General features: G+C 41.2%; 1 protein-coding gene across 4 annotated transcripts in view; it reads left to right on the top strand.

Moving 5' to 3' along the window:
- Positions 1–20,870, top strand: part of EP400 (E1A binding protein p400) — a 43,527-nt gene extending 22,657 nt beyond the window's left edge. For 2 of the 4 annotated variants that reach the window (XM_072351414.1, XM_072351415.1), the window contains 31 exons: positions 547–711; positions 1,040–1,207; positions 2,629–2,720; positions 3,413–3,708; positions 4,437–4,639; positions 4,735–4,904; positions 4,996–5,192; positions 5,613–5,724; positions 6,339–6,482; positions 6,785–6,943; positions 7,206–7,289; positions 7,845–7,976; positions 8,091–8,135; positions 8,244–8,397; positions 8,808–9,049; positions 9,568–9,741; positions 9,985–10,032; positions 11,024–11,160; positions 11,721–11,777; positions 11,878–11,956; positions 12,497–12,697; positions 13,689–13,734; positions 13,833–13,942; positions 14,493–14,697; positions 15,179–15,342; positions 15,684–15,890; positions 16,189–16,384; positions 16,926–17,056; positions 17,601–17,762; positions 18,516–18,593; positions 19,238–20,870. In XM_072351414.1, coding sequence (XP_072207515.1) covers positions 547–711; positions 1,040–1,207; positions 2,629–2,720; positions 3,413–3,708; positions 4,437–4,639; positions 4,735–4,904; positions 4,996–5,192; positions 5,613–5,724; positions 6,339–6,482; positions 6,785–6,943; positions 7,206–7,289; positions 7,845–7,976; positions 8,091–8,135; positions 8,244–8,397; positions 8,808–9,049; positions 9,568–9,741; positions 9,985–10,032; positions 11,024–11,160; positions 11,721–11,777; positions 11,878–11,956; positions 12,497–12,697; positions 13,689–13,734; positions 13,833–13,942; positions 14,493–14,697; positions 15,179–15,342; positions 15,684–15,890; positions 16,189–16,384; positions 16,926–17,056; positions 17,601–17,762; positions 18,516–18,593; positions 19,238–19,510 — 4,631 coding nt within the window. In that variant the 3' untranslated portion in view covers positions 19,511–20,870. The remainder of the gene's footprint in view (positions 1–546; positions 712–1,039; positions 1,208–2,628; positions 2,721–3,412; positions 3,709–4,436; positions 4,640–4,734; positions 4,905–4,995; positions 5,193–5,612; positions 5,725–6,338; positions 6,483–6,784; positions 6,944–7,205; positions 7,290–7,844; positions 7,977–8,090; positions 8,136–8,243; positions 8,398–8,807; positions 9,050–9,567; positions 9,742–9,984; positions 10,033–11,023; positions 11,161–11,720; positions 11,778–11,877; positions 11,957–12,496; positions 12,698–13,688; positions 13,735–13,832; positions 13,943–14,492; positions 14,698–15,178; positions 15,343–15,683; positions 15,891–16,188; positions 16,385–16,925; positions 17,057–17,600; positions 17,763–18,515; positions 18,594–19,237) is intronic. The other 2 variants (XM_072351413.1, XM_072351417.1) reach the window with 2 other exon arrangements.
- Positions 20,871–20,902: the final 32 nt, after the last annotated feature.

Here is a 20,902-nt window from a genome sequence, read left to right on the forward strand (position 1 = left end):
ATCATAAAACTTAACGCTTACGTGCCTCCAGCCGTTCTGCATTTAAAACACAAAAAGCTTGGTCCTGTCACTTTAAAGCTTTTTGGTTTGTTTAAGTGCAGATTGCTTGAAACGTGTGAATTAGGTTTCATCAGCAAATTTCAGATTATTTTTAATGTGTATTTCTATTGCTACGCGTGTAGCAAGTTTTTGCCTCTTCCTTTACGCTCTTGAAAAGGCAGTGGAAATCACTTCGATGTCTATACTTGTCCTGTTACAAAGTGTCACATGAGTTTTCAGGTCGCTCTTACCTCTTTGCTAATGGAAGTGATAGCTTCTGAAATGTTGATATTCTTAGCTTTAAACAATCAGCTTTTTTCCAGTTTGTCCAACAAATACAGAAAGCAATACCTGCTTAACTTCTATATGACACTTTTGATGCACTGAGTATAATTATGCATGGAAGGTGCTTCGGCACCAGTGTACTAACCAAGAATTAGAATTCTGAATATTGAACGGCCCTCCTCCCACTTTGTTGTTCTTAATGCTTGTTTCTCTCCTTGACAGGTGGTGAGGTAGTAAAAATAGCACAGCTGGCTTCCATAGCAGGAGCGCAAGGCAGAATTGCTCAGCCAGAGACCCCTGTAACACTGCAGTTCCAAGGCAACAAGTTCACTTTATCACATAGTCAACTTCGTCAGCTCACTGCAGGGCAGCCTTTGCAGTTACAAGGTACCTATTTCAAAACAGTGAGTTTTTATTATTTAGAATGCTCTATTTTGATGTGGACAGCACATTCCTTCTGGCTGTACATTTAGAGGATCTTCGCCCCTACTGTGTTTATTGTCCTTATCTGCCTTTTTGCTGTGTGAAAGACATGATTACGCTCCTTTACAGTATTGCATTTCAAGATTTTACTATTGAATTTGTTTTCACGCATATGCAATACAGCTAAAGTAAGCTGAGATTGTTTCAGATAAGCTAACTAGTGGGTGGCAGAAACAGACAAAGCTGAGGATGTTCTCTCCAGCCTAATGTTTTTGAAAATCCTTCATTGCAGGCAGCGTTCTTCAGATTGTTTCAGCACCAGGTCAGCAGTATTTGAGACCTCAGGGTCCTGTTGTCATGCAGACAGTTTCTCAAGCTGGAACTGTTCAGAATGCTCTGAATGCTTTAGGAAACCAGCATCAAGCTGGGGTGCCAACTTCCACTGCAGTGACACAGCAAGGTATGCCTTCTAGCTTGAATTAATGCATCTAAACATTCAATTGCTAACATCATAAGTTAATAAATAGTCTGAAGTTTTGCAGATCAGAATTCTTTCAGTTGAGTTCAGAAGCAGGGTAAACTATGAGAGAAATGCTTCTGACAAATGATACGTGAGTGGTGTGTGCTGAAGTTTTAGTCAAAGCTCCTTCCAAACTTAGAAGAACTTGAAACTGAAGTAAATGTATAGATTTTCTTTGTCAATTATGTCTTAGGTCAGATTTTTGTGGGAAGAAGCAAGTTTGAAATACTTTGTTTCTGTTTTCGAAGAAAGGTCAGGGTGATTATAGTTTTCTGTACTACGTGGAATGTCTGGCGCTTCTCTCTACTTCTCCACAATGATTTTCTAATTTTCTTTGCCTTGCTTCTACCCAAGCTACTCTTTTCCCTTTCACTCCGTAACCTCTGCTTAGATATTTGGTGCTTTGCTGCAAATGTGATCAGTTCCTTGCTTGAAAATATAACCAAGATGTTGTTCAAAATAACAGCAGAGAAATTGCAGCCTAGGCTGTACTTACGGCATAACAGCAGGTTGTTAAATGATGATAAATTCAATGCTAGGAGTTTATTCCTTGGAAATTGCCATCTGCTGTAAATTTCTTTGGAGATAAACCATTCACTTAAAACAGGCTGTTTATTGCTTCTATTTGATGTGCTAATGTGACCTCGAAGTTCATATTTTGACACTGTGAAGACTAGATGTCTCATCATAAAAAGAGGATCTTCAGCAGTCTCCCAGTTGTTGGGAGTTAAAGGATTTCTGTCATGATTTAGAAGATGTGTGGCTCAAATGTTCCATCCTCCAGCTCAGATAACGTTACAGGTGCTCCTAATATGACCATAGTTCACAACAGAAATGGATAATTCAGAATATGAGATCGGTACAAAATCTCACGCATCTTGCTACTCTCATGATGATAAAAAGAGAAGTCTGTTAAAAGTAATAATATATATGGTTTTCAAGTGTTGAAACTTCTCACTTTTCAGCTTTGGAGGAGGTTGTAAAGTGTATTGAAAATACTTATTTTGACTTTCAACATTTTGGATAAAATGCCAAATCGATTGCTTGGAGCGACTGGAAACTGCTGAGCTGGTGTTGCTGTGTAGTAAAATTGGATGTATGCTGGATATCCTGTAGGGTTGTTTGTGTCTTCTAAAAGCGTGTAAAGGCAAAGCTTTCACCTCTGCTTGTTCCTCAGAGTCTGTTCTTAATGTAAGAGCTACTCTTGCTTGTTAACTTGAATTTGGTGTATCGACTCACCAGCACACGCAGCTTCATGCTGAGTGGAGGGTTGTGCAAGTATGAAATATCCATTTACTGAAAGCAAAAAGTGAAACCAGTCTTCAGAAGAATAAATATATAAACACAAGGTTTATCCTCAGTTTGTATTCCAGGTAGAACTGCAGTTACTAATTTGTCATCTGGTGACATGGGAGCAGTGTTAAAACCAGCGCCTACGCATGGGCAGTCACAGGTATGTCGCTTCTGTTTTCTTATGGAAACCTAATAGGTTTTGTACTAAGTTATAATTTAGAACACTGGTATTAATTGGGAACTTCCATTATAGAGTTGGCAAAGAAAAAAAACCCGCAATCCCCTCTCTTTTGGTAGTGTTTTAGATGGACAAATGTGATGTATTTCCCTTTATGGTTCATCATTTGAAATGCGATGCATACAGCTCCACCCCAGCTAATGATTAGATTAATCTAATACTAGATTTTGTCCTTTAAACACAAGGGCAGTTGGGCAAAGTTCTCAAGATGTCTAATCTTGACACTACAAAAAAGATAGTGAAGCAACCTGTAGGATGCTGGGGAACATTGAACCAATTGTAAGAAACTGCAGCTTTTCGATATGAATGCCATTACTGAAGTGTTTGAAATGGAAAAGATGTTATGAAAAAAACATGTAAGAGAATATTCTTGAATAAAAGCAGGACACTGATCTGAAATGGAATCGCCTTTTTAGTAGTAGTTGGATTTAAATGCAATCTTCAGGTTTTTATCTGAAATTTACACTTTTGGTAGTTGATTCAAGTAGTTGTTGGAATGGACTGTTAGTGGAATAAGACACTCGTGGCAGATCCTGATAGCTTCATTCTAAAGAAACTCAAATTCTTAAGGAATTGTAAGCAGCAAATAATTTTTTTGACCTTCCTTGGCAAAGGAAACATATGAAGAAAAGAACCGACTTCTGAAGGAGCGTCTGGACAGAATATTCTCTGGCAACGAGCGCCGCTGTTCAAGGGCTCCGGTGTATGGCAGTGACTTGCTGAGTCTTTGTTTGTTGACTGGTGAGAGGAGGCCATCCCCAGCGTCTTCCTGCGAGGACAGCAGTTGGAGGTGGGCTGGCTTTGTCAACTGCTGCCTTTCAAGTGCCTCTGGAGGCCCATGTGATCCATTGCGTGAAATGATCCAGACTTTGATTCGGGAGCAAGAATCTCTTAAGGATGTTGTTGACAGGTAATGTGCGACTCTGTCCTTGTATGTCTTGGCTACATTGCTATTACTTGATGTGCCCTTTTCAGAAAAGTTTTAAAGCCTTATTTCTGCTCATAAGCTTGTTTGGTTTAGATTGATTTAGCAGTAAAGGATTTGCAGGATTCCCATAACCCATTCATTTTGTTTATTTTAGGATCTTGATAGCAAAATTGTTTGCTACTTCGTTCCTAATTTCAAACACAAATTCAGCTGTCTGTGTGTCAGTGTATGTTCTCATGCTTTGGGTTTAGTTTTGACTTCTTGCCATTAGCCATCCAACAGGAGTTAAGGCAGAGAGATGCAGGCAGAAACTAGTTTAGCTAAAGCTGGCACTTGGTGGATTGCGTGCAGAGCAAATAACTATGGGTTTCTAGAAACATAGGATGCAATTTGAAGAACTCAACTAAAAGTAATTCAAAACAAGTTTGGTGTTATGGATGTTTCTTGTGTTTGAGCTCCAGTCACTGGATACAATAGCCATAAAACAAACACTGTATCAGAATCTATTATCAAAACAGATGAAACAAAACAAAGATGAAGGGAGGTAGAGAATATTAAAGCTCCTAAGATTTGTAGCACTTACAAAGTCAGTTCAACGGAATGCGTACTGTAAAGCAAAATTACACTGTTGACAGGCTGGAAATTATTGTCACACCTTTTTGTGTGTAGCTTCACAACCTGGTATTCACTCTTTAAAATCCTTTCCACAGGGCTCTCTTTGTATTGCCTGCTGCAGTTGCTGCTCCCCCATGTTTGTACGTAGCGAACCCTCCCCCTACGTACAGTCACAGACTGAAAGTCCTCAAACACAGTCTGAAGCAGAAGGCAGCTCCACATTTGCATCAGTTGCAGCGGATTACGACTCCCCAATTGCTACAGTTCCCTGACCTCCGCCTGGTGCAGCATGACTCAGGTAAAGGTGGATGCTAAGTGGTAACACTTCGTAGTTTCCTGTTCTACAGCAATGGTACGTCTAAATGAAAGCATTACTGTTCCTTTTAAATATAGGAAAACTAGAAGCTCTGGCTGTCTTGCTTCAGAAGCTGAAATCCGAAGGGCGCCGTGTGCTGATTTTATCACAGATGATTCTAATGTTGGACATACTGGAATTGTTCCTGAATTTCCATTTCCTCACGTTTGTAAGGATTGATGAGTATGCGAACCATGAACAACGGCAGGTAAGTGTGTCTTGTAATTAGGCTACAATGACTTTGCTTTGGTATTTTATTTTGGTGTATGACTTTTATTCCTTTTATTCTTTTTATGTAGGAGCTGATGAAAAGCTTCAACAGAGACAAGCGCATTTTCTGTGCCATCCTTTCTTCTCACAGTCGTTCCACTGGTGTCAATCTTGTTGAGGCAGACACTGTTGTGTTCTATGACAATGATCTAAATCCAGTGATGGATGCAAAGGCGCAGGAATGGTGTGACAGGATTGGGAGGTGTAAAGATATCCATATATACAGGTGATTAATGACGTTACAGATTAACGACCTTTCTTTAACGTGCTTATTTCAGATAAAGCTACATAATCTGAAATAAAGTAGAAGCAGTGCTGAAAACCATCTCATTTTAATACCCCCTCACTGCTTTTTCATGTGATAACGTAGTCTATCTTAACACCACATCTAATTGCGTGAATCATGTACAAATTTTCTGGCTGCTACCATACCTTACATTACGTTTCTTGTTTGTTTTCCCTAACACTAGTTGTTAAAAGAAAGCTTTAAATTATAGCAGGTAGTATCTGTTTGAACAAAACGCACAAGCATTGCTTCGTTTCAATAGTTCAGTGTTATTCTCCAGTGGCAATTCTTCTCCTGGCTTCTGAAAGCTATTTTGGAAGTGACTTAACACCTTTCTGTTCTTTTATTTTTCCTTTTTAGGCTTGTCAGTGGTAATTCTGTAGAAGAGAAGCTTTTGAAAAATGGCACAAAGGATTTGATCAGAGAAGTAGCTGCTCAGGGAAATGACTATTCAATGGCCTTTCTAACGCAAGTAAGTAATATTAAAGTATATTCAAACAGCAGTGATGCAGTGCTTAGTAAGTTCAGACTCTTCTTGTTGGAGTAAGAACAACAGTACTAGAAATGTGTTTGGGCTGGTAAACATCTTAGATGTGGTGAGTGTTTGAACTTAGGTGTTGATATTTGAGAGATTGCGGCATTACCTGCTCTTGTTCCCTTACTCACCAGGCATCACTGATGTGACTTTGTATATTCTGGTTTCTTGCACCCTGCTACAAACTTCTGCAGTTGGTTGAGAATTTCAACAACTTTGAAAAAGCCAAAATAGAAAGTTAAAGTATTTGGTGAGAAACTGCTCTGAAGGTGCAGAGGATGGTGGCTACACTGACAAAGCCGGTCCATGCCTTTCTGACACTCCTGATGTTGTGGTATAGAATGTTGGGGTGTGAGTTTGACTGACCTGTAAATTGCCTGGTAGCACTTAATTACAGAAAGTACAGAAGAGAAAATGGACAATTTTCCAGAAATAATAGATCGTACACAGTTTATAAGGTCACTGGAAACTGAAGTTTATTCCAAGTAATATAAGAAAACTAGGATGGTTCTGAAAGCTGAATGTGCTTCTTTCTCCTTCCGATAACCAAGCAAACGATTCAGGAGTTGTTTGAAGTTCATTCTCCTATGGAGGATTCTGGATTTAGAGTGAAAGCAGAAGAGTTCGTAGTACTTTCTCAAGAGCCGTCTCCAGCAGAAACCATTTCACCTAAAGTTGCAAGACCGTTCATAGAGGTAATGGTTAACACAGATTAAAGATACAACAGCAGGACATGAGTATTTAATGGCTGCCTTACCGTTCTGGGGAGGTGGAGGTTAATTCTGCCTGTTGGTTTTGTGTTGTTTTGACAGTCAGTTTTCCTCCTAATTGTGTCCCTTTGGAAGTATTGTGAAGTGGTAGACTTGCATGGGGCTGTTCCTCTTGCTTGAAGAGCAATTTATTGCAGAAATTTGTGTTGGACTACAGTGAAATTCTTACAAGGGCTTCTTTCCATGTTTTTGAAGTATTTATTATTTTAAAAATGTCTTTTTCAAAGGCCCTCAACAGTATTGAACGAGAGGATGAAGAGCCAGATGAGCACGTACAAGAAATAAGACCTGAGTCAAGCATTGAACCTTTAGTCTCAGAGCTCTGTGAATCAAAATACAATGAGGAGCCCTCACCACTGCAGGAGTTAGTTGCTGTTGTGGATCAGGTACCATGACTTTTTCCATGACTGTTTAGATAAAAGCGATGTGTAGTTCATATATTTCAATTTCTTTGCAGTTTTGCCTTAAAAACAACTTTGTTTTCAATTAGTTTGATACTTCATTGAATGAGTGGGAAAAGTCTTGCTGACTTAAGCTGTTATGCCATCAGGAAAAAGATTCGTTTAAAGGAGAGCTTTGATAGATTCTCCTTTACGTTTCTTTTATTATTCTTAATGCTGACTTCTTTTCCTTAATGTGTTCTCTCAGCTGACTCCAATTGAGAAGTATGCTTTGAACTATTTAGAGCTCTTCCATGTTTCAGTTGATGAGAATGAGCCACGATTGAATGAGGTAAAATAATAAATATTACTACTCCACCTTGTTGTTTCCTAATGTGTGCAATGGGGGGTTAATATTTCCAGTGAGACATGGAAGTTTATCCAGTGGTGTGGAACATGTTGTAAGGAACCTCTATTTCCTCTTGCTATACTTATGAACACCAGAATGCTTTACAAGAAGTGTCTTGTAGTTCTTTTGGTTTAAACAGATATCAGTCCTTCATTCCTTACTTGTAAAATGGGGCTGATGTTCTTCAGAACAGTTTGGCAAATATTTGTTATGCTCTGGCAGCAAGGAAAAATGTCATTAGCTTCAGTAAGGCTGCTTATTTGGTTAAAGGCTGCTCTTCTGGTTGTCTTAAATGTTTAACCAGAATTTGCTTTATTTCAGTATTTTTAAATCCCTGCAACAGAGATTAAAAAAAAAAAATAAAAAAGTGACCGTGCAATTGCCGTGCCTGAAAATATTGCAGCTTAAAGGATTTATCCATAAATACCACAAATAGGCAACTTTTAAACCAGCATCTGCTACTGCACAAAGGTGTTAAGGAGTCTGACTTTCCCCTAGGTGGAACTGAAATCAGCAAAGAAGGCATGGGAAGTCCAACATCTGAGGGAGTTGAAGGAAAAAGAGCAAAAAACCCTCTGGGAGGATGAAGAGGAACTTCTCACCTACACCCGGGAGGATGCGTACAACAAAGTAATTCCTGGTTACTGGATTTCTTAACTGTGTATTTCTTAAGTTACTTGGAGAATGCTTTTTCCTTTGGGGTTCAGTCGTGTCATTTGATTGTGTTCTCTTTTTGCTGTGTAGGAGTATGTCTATGAAGATCCAGATGGACAAACTGAAATAATGCCAGTAAGTATCAGTAACACCCAGCAGCCTAAATAGACCTCTTAGTTTTGAAACATAAAGATCAGTGCTGAGTTAATATGGCTGTAACTAAAAAGTTTGCGTTCTCTGCAGCTTTGGACCCCCCCTACTCCACCTCAGGATGACAACGATATCTACATTGATTCTGTGATGTGTCTGATGTATGATACCACCCCTATTCCGGAATCAAAATTGCCTCCGGTGTACGTCAGGAAGGAACGCAAACGGCACAAAACAGATCCTTCTGGTAAGTGTCGCAACTGCTTGAAATTCTGTTGTTAAAAGTTAAAATATATTTATCTTCAACTTCATAATGATCAAAGCATGCAGATGTGAGTTGAAAAGTCTTCTCTCACAGCGATCTTCAATCACTGAAAGCTCTAGTTTAGGCAGTGTGTCTTTTAATTTAGCCATATGTGCTTATTTCACTTTTGGAATGCCTCGAGAAGAGAGGCATTCTGCTGTGTGTGTTATGCTGGCCTTATGTGTCATTAGGGCTCTGGCCATACTAAATCTCGTTGCTGACAGGTTCCTTTTAGAGTAGGTGTGGAATACTCTTACGTACAACCAGGAGCACTTTGCAGCTATACGTAACAAAGAGGTCAGACAATGGTAGTATCTATTTACAAATAAATAATTGTATCTATCTTGCTTTAGCTGCAGGTAGGAAGAAAAAGCAGCGTCATGGAGAGACGGTTATTCCTCCACGTTCACTTTTTGATCGAGCAACTCCAGGAATGTTGAAGATGCGCCGAGAGGGCAAGGAGCAGAAGAAGAACATCTTACTGAAACAACAAACACAGTTTGCAAAGCCTTTGCCGACTCTTGTGAAACCAGCTGCTGAGACTGGGCAGGATAACCCCGAGTGGTTGATCAGTGAGGACTGGGCACTTCTGCAGGTCAGACAACGTTCAGCTTTTTGCTGTTCCATGTTACGCTTTCCATCTCATTTCATAAATAGCTCTTTTCAGCATTTTCTGACTTGAAGGCTACTTCAAATTCCCGATGATCAGTTTGATGTTGTGCTGACCTGACTTAGAGCAAACTGTGTGTCACTTGTGTTTCTCTAAGGATAAATTAAAGGTTGAGGACGATCAAGTCCTACTTCTGTTTTGGAGCCTGCTTACTGTAATGGCCCAGATAAGTCTGGATAGTGCAGCTGAAGTTTTCCTCACCTTTGAGAAGAGAGCAGTGCTTGAATGGCAGCTCCCTGTTCCTATTGTACCTTTCTCTGTGTGTTTTTGGACTTAGAAAAAAATGACACATTTATTCTCTGTGAATGTAGGTGAAAACATGTGCTGAGGTCTGGCTATTTGTATCACTCTAATAATGGTGATGGGTGCGTGCAGATAAGGGTGGGTGTGGAGGATTGGAATGATTTGTGATCTGAAGCTTTTGTACCTTTAATGTATTGCAGGCAGTGAAGCAGCTGTTGGAGCTCCCTTTAAATCTTGCTGTTGTATCGCCAGCACACACTCCCAATTGGGACCTTGTTAGTGATGTTGTTAACTCATGCAGCAGAGTCTATCGCTCACCAAAACAGTGCCGAAACAGATACGAAAATGTCATTATCCCAAGGGAGGAAGGAAAGGTGAGTTTCTTTAGAGTGATGCGTCTTTATGATGTTAAGTTTGTAGAGTATTTTTTCCTTATCTTCGTAAACGCTTTTTTTTTTTGTTAAATGTTTCAACAGTGTAAATAAATAAACGTTAAAAGATTATAAAATGATCCTCATCAGGATTTCCACTTATTTTATATGATTTCTTTGAAAAGAAAAAGCACCTGAACAAAATCTTCCACAAAAGATCATCTAACTTTCCTTCTTATTTTACAGCTAATGTACGAAGCTAATCCTAAAAAGAAGACAAAAAGTATTTATAAGGTGTGCATTGGTATTCTTTCCAAATCAAATCTAGACACTGTGGTATTTAGCAGCAATGGAGGTGGGCAGATACTTCATATGAGATCCATGTTCAGTGTTGAGTTCTCAAACATCAATTAAAATTCCAAATTTATTTTTCCTTTCTTTGTTGACACAGTGGATTGACACCAGACTTCAGCTTTTTGGATTTGCTAGATTAATTTTTTTATGTCATGCAAGAAATCTTTCATTTCACTTTAACTGTAGTAGGCATCTTTCCACCTGACAACCACCATGTAACTTATCCTGATCATTGTTATGGTACTTAAGATGTGTGAGGATGTAACTTCATACTGGGGTCTGAGCGGATCACAGACACGTAGGGAGTTTAATGCTTGAAGCACCAAGCAGAAACAAAAATGAATTCCATGATCATAAACACCGTCTTCCAAACCGTCCTGCAGCTCAGTGACAGAACTAGGTAGGGAATGTAGAACTGCTGACTGTAGCCCCATTCTCTGACCACTAAGCAGGTTTGTCCCTGACTGGCAGCTTCTGCTTAGGAGGAGCCAACAATTAGGATGGCATGCTGTGCTGGATGTTAGCATAGCTTTGTTGGGAGAGCAGTGCAGTGATGGTGTTACTCTCTGACGTGTGCGCTATGCATAACAGTAAACTAATGGGCTCTTGGTTTGAGTACTGAATTACAATTGCGAAATCTAAACTTAAAGCAAAGATTCTTTCTCAAATTAGTTTGCCACTTTGTATGTCCCCAAGCGCTGATGCCAGTGTGACCGTGAGAACTGCTCCTTGTTTTGCTCTTCCTTTATACATTTCCCATAGAATTTTGTGTAACAGTAAGTTATCAATGACACGAGGCAGAAACCAGTCTGTGATAGATATGTTGGAGTTGGTTTTTAAATAATCTACAAGCGCACCATGTGTTTGTACATAGACAGAATGCTGGGTGGGTGTGTTCACCATTAAAAGTCTGCTTCTTTTCGTTTTTTAGACTAAAAACAGTCGCCCGCTTCGTACGAATCAGATCTACGCTCAGGATGAAGGTGCCACCCACACGCAGCTTTATACTAATCACTTTGAGATGATGAAAATGATTGCAGGGAAAAGAAGTCCACCCATCAAACCTCTGTGAGTTTAACTGGGATGTTTCAACCTCCCTGTCACCTCCCGTTTCCTGGATCCTCTGCTCTGAGTTGCTCTCCCAGCTGGGAGATTTTTTCATCTCTTTCAACCTGCTGTTCTGTTTCTCTGTTCTTCACTTCTTTTCTCGTGTTCTGGCCTGTTCTTGGAATGCCTTCACACTTCACATGGTTGGGTTAGCTTCTGCTCGCTGCATGGATTTGTTCACATACATGATTAAGAGTTTTGCTATTTTTTTTTTTTAAGATTTCCTTTATAAACTAGGCTTCCACTTACCTGTGTTGTGAGCGTTCTGATGCCTGTGCCGTTTAGTTACATGTTATTTTTCTGTGTGTATGCAAAAGTTACAGCAGTAACTTAACATGTATTCATTTACCATTTACTCCCCATCTCTTAAAAGGTTCATCTTTACGCAGGCCCCGGTGCTGGTGGGACTATCATGAAAACTTCACCACAACCACAGAGTCATCTCCTACAACATGACATTAAATGCTCTTTTAAAGGTGTTTTTTTTCTGCCTTCAGTAATAAAACTTTGCTCCATTTCAGACTTGGCATGAATCCTTTCCAGAAGAATCCCAAGCACGCATCTGTTCTCGCAGAAAGGTGGGCACTCTTAAAAGCTCTTCTTTATTTACTTAGAAGAATGAAAGTAAAGAAATCAGTTGTTTGACTACTGCATGCTCTGTCTTATCACTGTTTCTAGTGGAATCAACTACGACAAGCCACTTCCTCCAATTCAGGTTGCATCCCTGCGTGCAGAACGTATTGCGAAAGAGAAAAAGGTGCGATCTCCATTTCACTTTTCATGTATGACTGCAGTAATAAAAAATACAACAGAGGAAGCATGAGGAAAATCTGATTTCTGGGAGAAGTTTGCTGGTACAATGGTTGCAGCAAGGTGCTTATTTAGTAGCGTTTACACAAGGTCCAAAGTGGGACCTTGGGCCTGCATGTGACACTGATACCTTGTGCTCATAAGCAGCATTCTGGAAGAGGCTTTAAAAAAATCTAAAATCTGGCAAAAACATTGAATTGTCTTATTTTATCCTTGATTGTTCCGTTTCCTCCCTTCTTAAGCTATTCAGTAGGAGGTGCTTGTCTTTGCTTTTAGATGGTAAGTTGCTTGTTAAGCTCTGAGCTGTAAAACATTTAGACTGCAGCTGGTAGTTCGAAACTAGTTACATCTTGTATCCAGTTACATGCGTTACAGGGAAGTCAGATGCACAGGCCGTGTCTGCACATATGCTTGGAAGTTCTAAATACATCCTGATTAATTCATACACTGGTTCAATGACTGTGAAACTCCTGCTTTGATTTCCTAGGCTTTGGCTGAACAGCAGAGGGCACAGCAGCAGGCAGGCCCGCAGTCTCAACAGCAGCAAGCCGGCCAGCAGCAAGCTCAGCAACCAGCTGTCCAGCAAGCACAGGCCCAACCACAGCCACAGCCTCAGGCACAGGTAGTTCAGCAGCCACAGGCAGTAGTGCAGACTGCAGTAACTACTGTGGCCAACACAGCAGTATTGGTAAGAAAGGGAGGACTTGGTGTCTGATGTAGTAACTTCAGTTCTTCTTTTCTGTGTACTACATCTGCGTGCTTTTACTTGCTTTGGAAAGTAAGAATTCTAGGTCAGTGTAGTGAAATAAAGGCATTTCTTTTTTCTTCTCTCTCTCTCTCTCTCCTGAGCGTGCTGAGCACCTTTTTTTATATACTAATAAAAACTATTAGTATCATTACTGTAATAATAGGTGTTAGCATTTTTCCACCTCAGAATGCTATATTCTTTGTACAGATACCTTGCATTTTCAGTATAGTATTTAACGCTGTTTATGCAAGGAACTCAGAAAAGAGACTGTAGCTGTAACAGCTGCTCTGTTTAAGTAGGTTAAAAACCCAGGTATTGTAAATTAATATTTGCTGAGAAAGTGGAATCTCGTATACTATAAGACCTATAATTAGCTGTGTTATTGTAAAGCTTTCATGGCTTCTTTAAATGTAGTCTGTATTAGTGAATCTAACAACAGGTTGAAGGCTCTTGTATTTTAGAGCCAGTTCAGTTTACTTACTAATGTGCTCAGGCAGCAGTGATTTTAATGCTTGCTGAAGGGCTGGAATAGTATAGCTTTACCAGAGACAGAGAAAGGGCTCTGTCCTAATACAGTGCTGCCTATCTCTTAGCACTCAGTGATGTTAATGTGTGAGAGGTTATCTGTGTGTGCCAGAGTAATACCTCGCTCCTTTCTTCTGCTGACAAGGATGCGAAATGTCTGGTACATACCCAACACCTGACTGGTATCCAACTGCTCGTCAACATGGCAGAATCCTAACCTACCCAGAAGTTACTATTGATATGCAAAATGAAAGCAAGTCTTAGAACTATCTCTGCATTTTATTGTCTCTTTCTTGAGTTGTCAGTTCTGGAGTACAGCACTGTGTTAAACAGCGTAGCAGCATAAGAGCTATATTCAGTTTTCTCCTATTGTTTTCTGAAGTTATCTCAATTGTCTTCTCAATAGGCAGGCACAATCAAAACAGCAGTCACGGGGACAAGTATGCAGACTGGTAAGAAGACTTTACAATTGGGCATTGGAGATGATAGGATGTAAGATTTTCATTCTTTTTTTTACAATAAGATTTTTAATCCTGATTTTCGCTTTCAGCTACAGTGAGTGGGAATGTCATAGTGAATACTGTTGCTGGAGTCCCTGCAGCTACCTTTCAGCCCATCAATAAACGTCTGGCTTCACCTGTTATACCTGGAACACTGACAGTGAGTAGACTGCATGCTAGTTGCATCTCTGGGTTCATTTTGGTTGCACATCATATTGGTGGATTTGTTCCCTGCATTAGGTATCAGAAATTCCTCTCCTATCAACTGTATCAACTCCTCTCCCTTAGCACAACAGCGGCACGAACTGGGCAGATTATCAGAATAAAGTACCTAAGAGACAGTGCTTAACTGTAAACCATTTTTAAAAGTATTATCTTAGGAAACAGATGATGTCAGAATAATTTCCAACCTCTCATATTTCATGCTCAGGTAATTGTGATCTTTATTTTAAGGTCATAAGACTACAGAAGGTGAAGCAAAAAAATGATAGGTAGTCAAATCAAGCTTGTGTAGTGCAGGGTTTGGTGATCAGCATGTCTGGCAAAGATTTAACAAGATGCCAACTGTGAGACATATTCAAACAGATTTATTAGGAAGGTTAGGACTTTTTTGCTTTATTTTTTTTATGTCCATTTCTAAAACTGTATCATCTATATCCAGAAAGTTCATAGCTTTATGTGAGATGCAATGACTCTGTGTTCCTCTTCAGACTTCGGGAGGCACTGCAGCTGCACAAGTGGTGCACACCCAGCAGCGAGCAGCAGCAGCACCTGCAGCCTCCACAGAGCTGGTGACCATAGCGTCTACACAGGGGGTTCGTGCAGTAACATCAGTGACAGCATCAGCTGTGGTAACGACCAACTTAACACCTGTGCAGACCCAGACAAGATCACTGGTGACTCAAGTTACACCAGGTAATAATTGTACGCTTAAGGGTTGTTCCTTAGGGTTCCTACAGAGTTCCTGAAGTTTGCTTGAACCGCACAGTATTGAGAGTCTGGCTTTGTTGGCTGCACAATTAAAAGTGATATAATTCCTAACTTGCTGATTGTTGGTGCTCAGGTTACATTTCTTTGGTGAGTAATTCTGGACAAAGCATTGCAGTAGAGAATTGCTTAGCCTGTAGGGGTTATGATTAAAAAAGATTGTTAGCAATCAAGCAGTAAAATATAAACATTGAGCATCACAACTATAAACTGTTATGAAGAAAGGAGTATATATTTTATTATTTTTCCACTGTGTTTATGCTAAGTAGGTTGCTGCCTACAGTTAGCCCACAAACCGTATTGCAGCAGAACATTCTTGAGTCACTTGGCTTCCCAGGTGAAATCAAAGAATTAAATTCAACATTGAGTGTCCTCAGAGCATTTCTTTTTCTTGCTTTTCCTTTCACAGCGACACCGACAGTCCAGCTCTCTGGCAAAACAATCACTCCTGCTCATTTCCAGCTTCTGAGGCAACAGCAGCAGCAGGCTGCTCAGGTGCAGGTCCCTCAGATTCAGGCTCAGGCACAAGCCCAGTCTCCAGCTCAAATAAAAACTGTTGGGAAACTGTCACAGGTGAGTAAGTGTTGTTGGTGCTGTTGTTCCCTATTTTCCTGGGCTAGAATGAAATGCGGGTCTCCCTCAAAGTTGTTCCTATAAAAACTTCACGAGGGCAGGGAGGACTGATAGCTTTTTCAAATAGAAGTGCTACTGCCACAGGTCAGAATGTAAAGCACTTACTGTTGTTTACCCACCAACAACCTGCGGTGTAAAGGAGTTGCTCCTCAGTTCTCTTAACTGAAGTTTGGCATACAGTGTTTCTTCAGAGCTGCAGGTCCATCTCCATTCTTTTTCCTGTAGCCCTATAAAGGATGTGAAATGAAGGAAGTGTTGTTGTTGTTTTTTTTTTTTTGCAGGAGCAGCTGATCAAGTTGCAGAAGCAGAAGCTACAGCTCCCTCAGCAGCAGGCAGCGCAGCAGACACAGCAAGGAGCACAGCAGCAAGCGGCACAAGTTCAAGTGCAGCAGCAACAGCAAACTCAACAACTCACTGCTGTTACAGCACCTCGTCCTGGGGCGGTCCTCACAGGCACTACTGTGACAAACCTACAAGTCGCCCGTCTTGTAAGTTGTCTTTGACTTCATGAAAACAGCTGCAGACACCTTGTTCTCACTGCTGGTTTAAATGAACTGAATGTTGGTTATTCGTGCGCTTAAGTGCCCTTTGTGTTACTTAGGCTGTACGAAAGACCTCTAACGCAAATAGCTTTAATAGCGTTTACCAACTGACACATCTCTGAAGTGTATTAGTGTAAGGAGAAATCATATTTGGAAACGTTTACCACTATCACTTATTAATCGCCTGTTATATGAAGCAAATATTTTTTGGCTGGTACAATAATCTTCATTCCTTACTGCTTAGACTCGTGTTCCTGCTTCCCAGCTTCAAGCACAAGGACAGATCCAGGCCCAAACTCCACAAGCAGCACAGGTTGCTTTGGCAAAACCTCCAGTGGTGTCCGTTCCGGCTGCTGTTGTGTCATCTGCAGGAGTCACTACACTCCCTGTTACTGTTGCAGGCATCAGTGTTGCTATTGGGCAGCCACAGAAAGCAGCAGGTATGTCAGTACACTTGCTAAAATATAATGCAGTTTTAAATTCTGCTTCCATAAAGGTAGGGTGCTCAGGTAATGCCTCCTGTGGGACTTGTACTTCAATAAACTACTGCGATGGAGGCTGAACTCCAAAAATGAGGTAAGAAAACTGTGCTTACTCCATGTAATCTGGAGGTCAGTATCATTCTTAAGCCAGAAGTCTGCATGTGAGCAGACAAGAGCAGGTATGGTTTTAAAAATAAAGCTGTAGTAATTGCATCTTGTAAGTATGAAGCAGGTACAGGAGAACTCGTCTTTTGTAGCTGTCTCCTGTAGTGCAGACAGAAGTTTTCCTGCAGGAGGTATGATTGTTAGAACACAACTGCAGCTTGCTCATGCAACTCTACTGTCAAAATCATATTAAAGTCTTATTAAAATCAGTGTCTCGTTAGTGCTCAAACCTATGCAGATGAACAAGCCTGTAAAAGCTGAGTCTGTTTGCAAGGTGCTTGGGACAAAGCAGTAAATGAGAACTCACAGTTGTAACCGTGTTGATAATTTTCAGGAGGTCAGACTGTAGTTGCCCAGCCACTGCATGTCCAGCAGCTTCTGAAACTCAAGCATCATCAAGCAGCACAGCAACAGAAAGCTATCCAGCCGCAGGTTGCGCAGGGTCAAGCTACTGTGCAGCAAAAGGTACACACAGTTTGTCTTCCCACTGAGTTTCCTGATGTTTCTGTGGTTGCAAAGCTTTAGCTCTGGATTGTGGCAGCAGTCCTAGGCAGTCAGTTAATATTCCTTCTTAGGAGTAGGTCCCAATTATATCTAGAGAAGGACTCTATCAATATCTGTTGGTGCGATTTCCTACGCCTCAAAGCAAGTTTGCTGGCTGTGTCTTCTGTGTTAAGTAACAGAGATTGAGGTTCTCCTGAGTCGCTTCTGATACAACCAGTTCCCCAAAGACATTCATTTTTACAACGTAAGCTGTGAAAAATACACTTTTCCCTGCAAAGTCACCATCTCATGGGTTGTCACTGAGCCACAAACGTGGTTACACTAATGAAGTATGGGAAGAGAACCTTTAAATGGTTCAGGACATGGAAATCTTTGCCAGCTCCTTTGGCTATTTTTATTTGAGAGGATTTGCTTCAATGATAAAATGTAATTAATCTCATGAGTTCTGTACCTGTTCTTTGACATACGTATTTTGCAGTCACTGATGCTCTTTTCCCTTCTGTAGATAAATGCTCAGCAGGTGACAGTCCAAACCCAACAGCAGACGTCGCAGCAACAAAAAGTAACCTATACTACACAGCCTGCCATTAAAACTCAGTTCTTAACGACTCCAATTTCCCAAACCCAGAAGCCAGGTGGAACCCAGCAAGTGCAGGCTCAGATTCAGGTACAGGTAACACCATTCCATGCTTCTAACCACTGCTGTGAAGGGATAACCCTAAAGATAACAGGTGTAACTTTTCAGCGCCTGCTCAAATTAATTCCAGTTACATATTTGTTTGCATTAACTTAATACTAAGATTAATTGGTGGTGAATATCTGGTCTTCTGCCAGGTCAGAGAAACCAACTGGAAAGTTTCCCTTTCCTCGTCAAGGGAAGTAAACTATGTCACCCCTTTTTATTAGTGATGGATTCATACTGTTTTTATTAGGGACAATTAAACTGCATTTCTTCCTGTTTTCTGGTGCTGCCTCCTGGCCTGATTTCTAGCAGCTAAGAGCAGCTGATGGTTCCCTAATTCTCTGCATAACTACATCAGTCAAACTGTGGAAAAGGAAGGGGATGAGGGGCTGGAAGCCTTACTCTTTCAAAGCTGTATCAAAGCTAAAGTAGTCGATTGGAATGTCCGTGCTTCCTTCAGTGTTATGTATAGTTAAGAGGAAACAAATAGATTTCAGTTAAAGCTCAGAGCTGTACTTTTCCTCTGTCCCTTCCAGCTAAGCATGCTATTCTAGTATGCTGTTCTACATTTAATTTATTTACAAAGCTTCACTACCACCAAGAAGGCCAAGATACCAACTCGCAGTAAACACAGCTTAGGAAAGGACTCTTGCTAGCAGTTGTGATAGGCATGGTGTGTTGCAGCTGTTAGCAGTTTTATTTTGACTAAATCTTTCTTTATTTTATGGTCACCTGAAGGTTGCAAAACTTCCTCAAGTGGTCCAGCAACAGGCTACTGTTGCCAACATTCAGCAGATGGTTTCAGTTTCCCAACAGGTAGGTTTTGCCTGCAGCACCAGAAATCTGATCCTACAGAAGGCTCACGTATGTGGAATTCTATGGATTTTTCCCTTTGTGTTGGCATGGGTAGAATTTTGTAAGGATGTGGCCATTTCCCTTCCATAGAAATGGGTCACATCTGGTTGCTGTAAATTCTTTAGACTAAATTCCAGTGGACACAGCAATGTTTTCTTCATGAGCTGAGGAAAATACTTTCAAAAGCTGAAATAATTTTAAGTGCAGTGTTTTAGTGTGGCCTAAAATCTGTGGCTCATCATCATGTGATGATGATGTTAACATGATGATGATGTTAACATGATGATGATGTTAACATGATGATGAAGTGTTGTAAGCTGTCTGGTCATCATCTGTGAATGCTGCAAGGGCAAAGTAGGGAGCAGAGGAGCCTCACTGGTCAACACAAACTGAGTTATTCCCTGTAAAGCTCTTGGATAATTTTTCAAGGCACGTTAAAAACTGCCTTTCCTGTCTATCCGGTGTGTTCATACCTTCTGCAGAGAATCTAGGAGCACGTTGTTTAATGTGCACTGAGCAGGCCTGTGTTGCAGGTATCTTGCCTCCTAGTTATCATTTGATAGAGCAGGTATCTAATGGCTGCCTTGTCCTCTTGTCTTGTCTAGGTCCAAGCTCAACCCCAAACCGTGACCCTGTCTCAGACCACAGCAGGTCAGCAGCAGGTTCAGGTGATTCCTGCAACCACGGCTACTGCTCAGGTTGTGCAGCAGAAACTGATACAGCAGCAAGTTGTGACTACAGCATCTCCCCAGATTCAGGCTCCAGGTGTACAGAACCCAGCCCAGACACCAGCAACATCTGAAGCCCCGAATCAGCAAGCCAAAGTCCAGATGAGGACACCTACTGTCAGACTGAAGGCACCCACTAAACCAAGCTGAACTAACGAAGGAAATAACAGGGAAATGCAGCATTTCTTGTTTGCTGAGCTGAATGAGAAGCACCCGAATGAAGTGAAACCACCTCTTTTTCTTTTAACAGGAGGACTTTGCAACACTTAAGACATGAAAACTCTCTCAGAAATTCAGTGTTAGCAGCTCTTGAGCACTCAATGTGTACAGGATGCTTCCTGCTGCTGCTCTCTGTGCTGATCCAACCCTGATAAAGCAAACATTGCTTAGATTTCAGTTATGTCCAGCTTCACAAAAGTCAATGGGTGAAATGCCCTCATTGTTAGTAATGTCCATCTATGTTAGCATACCACAAGCTGCCTGTGGGACCATGCAGTTCTTTGCTACAGTTGGGATGCGCTCTCAGTGTCCGTGCTGAAGCAGTTCAAGGCACCCGGTGTGGGTAACACCATGTATGTGACGTCTGTGTGAAAGCTGCATGCTGTTCTAGCTTCAGGTAGATACCTCTGGAAGGTCCAACTTACCTTTGAAGTGCTCCCTGAAAGCTTAGCCAGTCAATGTGAAAACCTGTAAGTACGTGTAATTAAAAAGGAAAGGAAAAAAAACAAACCAACCAAACCCAATGAGGTTCATTCTCCATTTTTTTTTGTAAGCCTTTTAAGATGTTTGTTAGTAGTTCTGTGTACAGTTTACAGAAGCACCCGCCCTGTGCGCTCCTCATTCTTCACTTTAATGGATATTTTAGGCATGAACTGAGTAAATGCTGTGTGACGTGTATCAAAGTGTAGCTTTTTGTTGGTAGATGAACCGCTCGGTGGCTGCAGCTGTTTGGCCCAGGGCTGCTGCCAAGGAACCGCCATGGATCAAACGGAGCCGCTCGGGTTTGTTCTGCTCTTGCAACATGTTCGGTACTTTCTACTCAGCTTTCAGCTCGGGGAGGTGGGAAGGGGAACGTGGAGTCCTGGGACTGTGTAAAGAACGAGAGCTAACTTTTGTACTATTCTTTTACTGAAGCTAACGATGAATGTATCTTTGGGTGGGTTCTCTGGATGGGAATGGAGCGCGGCCTCTTCCTCCCCCTCAGTTTGCCTTATCGTAGCACGCAAGGAGCTGCCCGGCACCGTGGGCTTTTCTGCCATAAACAGAACTGTCTGCAAACAGCACCGCGTGAGGAAATGGGAACCTCCTGCTGGCTTAAACGGATTAACCTTAACCTGCACGTGGTGTACGACGAGACGAAGGGACAGCATTCCTTCTCCCAGATGGTTTTAAAGTTATTTTTTCATCGTGACCTTTTTACTCGCTAGAAGAGCAGAGCGGAGCCTGTTTGGCTGCGGGCCGGATGAATAGCGCTGTACGGCACCCACCCGCAGCTGTAATAAAGTGTACATTTTGTAACTCGTCCCGCTCCTCGTTCCAACG

Source organism: Excalfactoria chinensis, chromosome 16, assembly GCF_039878825.1.
Source record: "Excalfactoria chinensis isolate bCotChi1 chromosome 16, bCotChi1.hap2, whole genome shotgun sequence".
Taxonomy (NCBI): Eukaryota; Metazoa; Chordata; class Aves; order Galliformes; family Phasianidae; genus Excalfactoria; species Excalfactoria chinensis.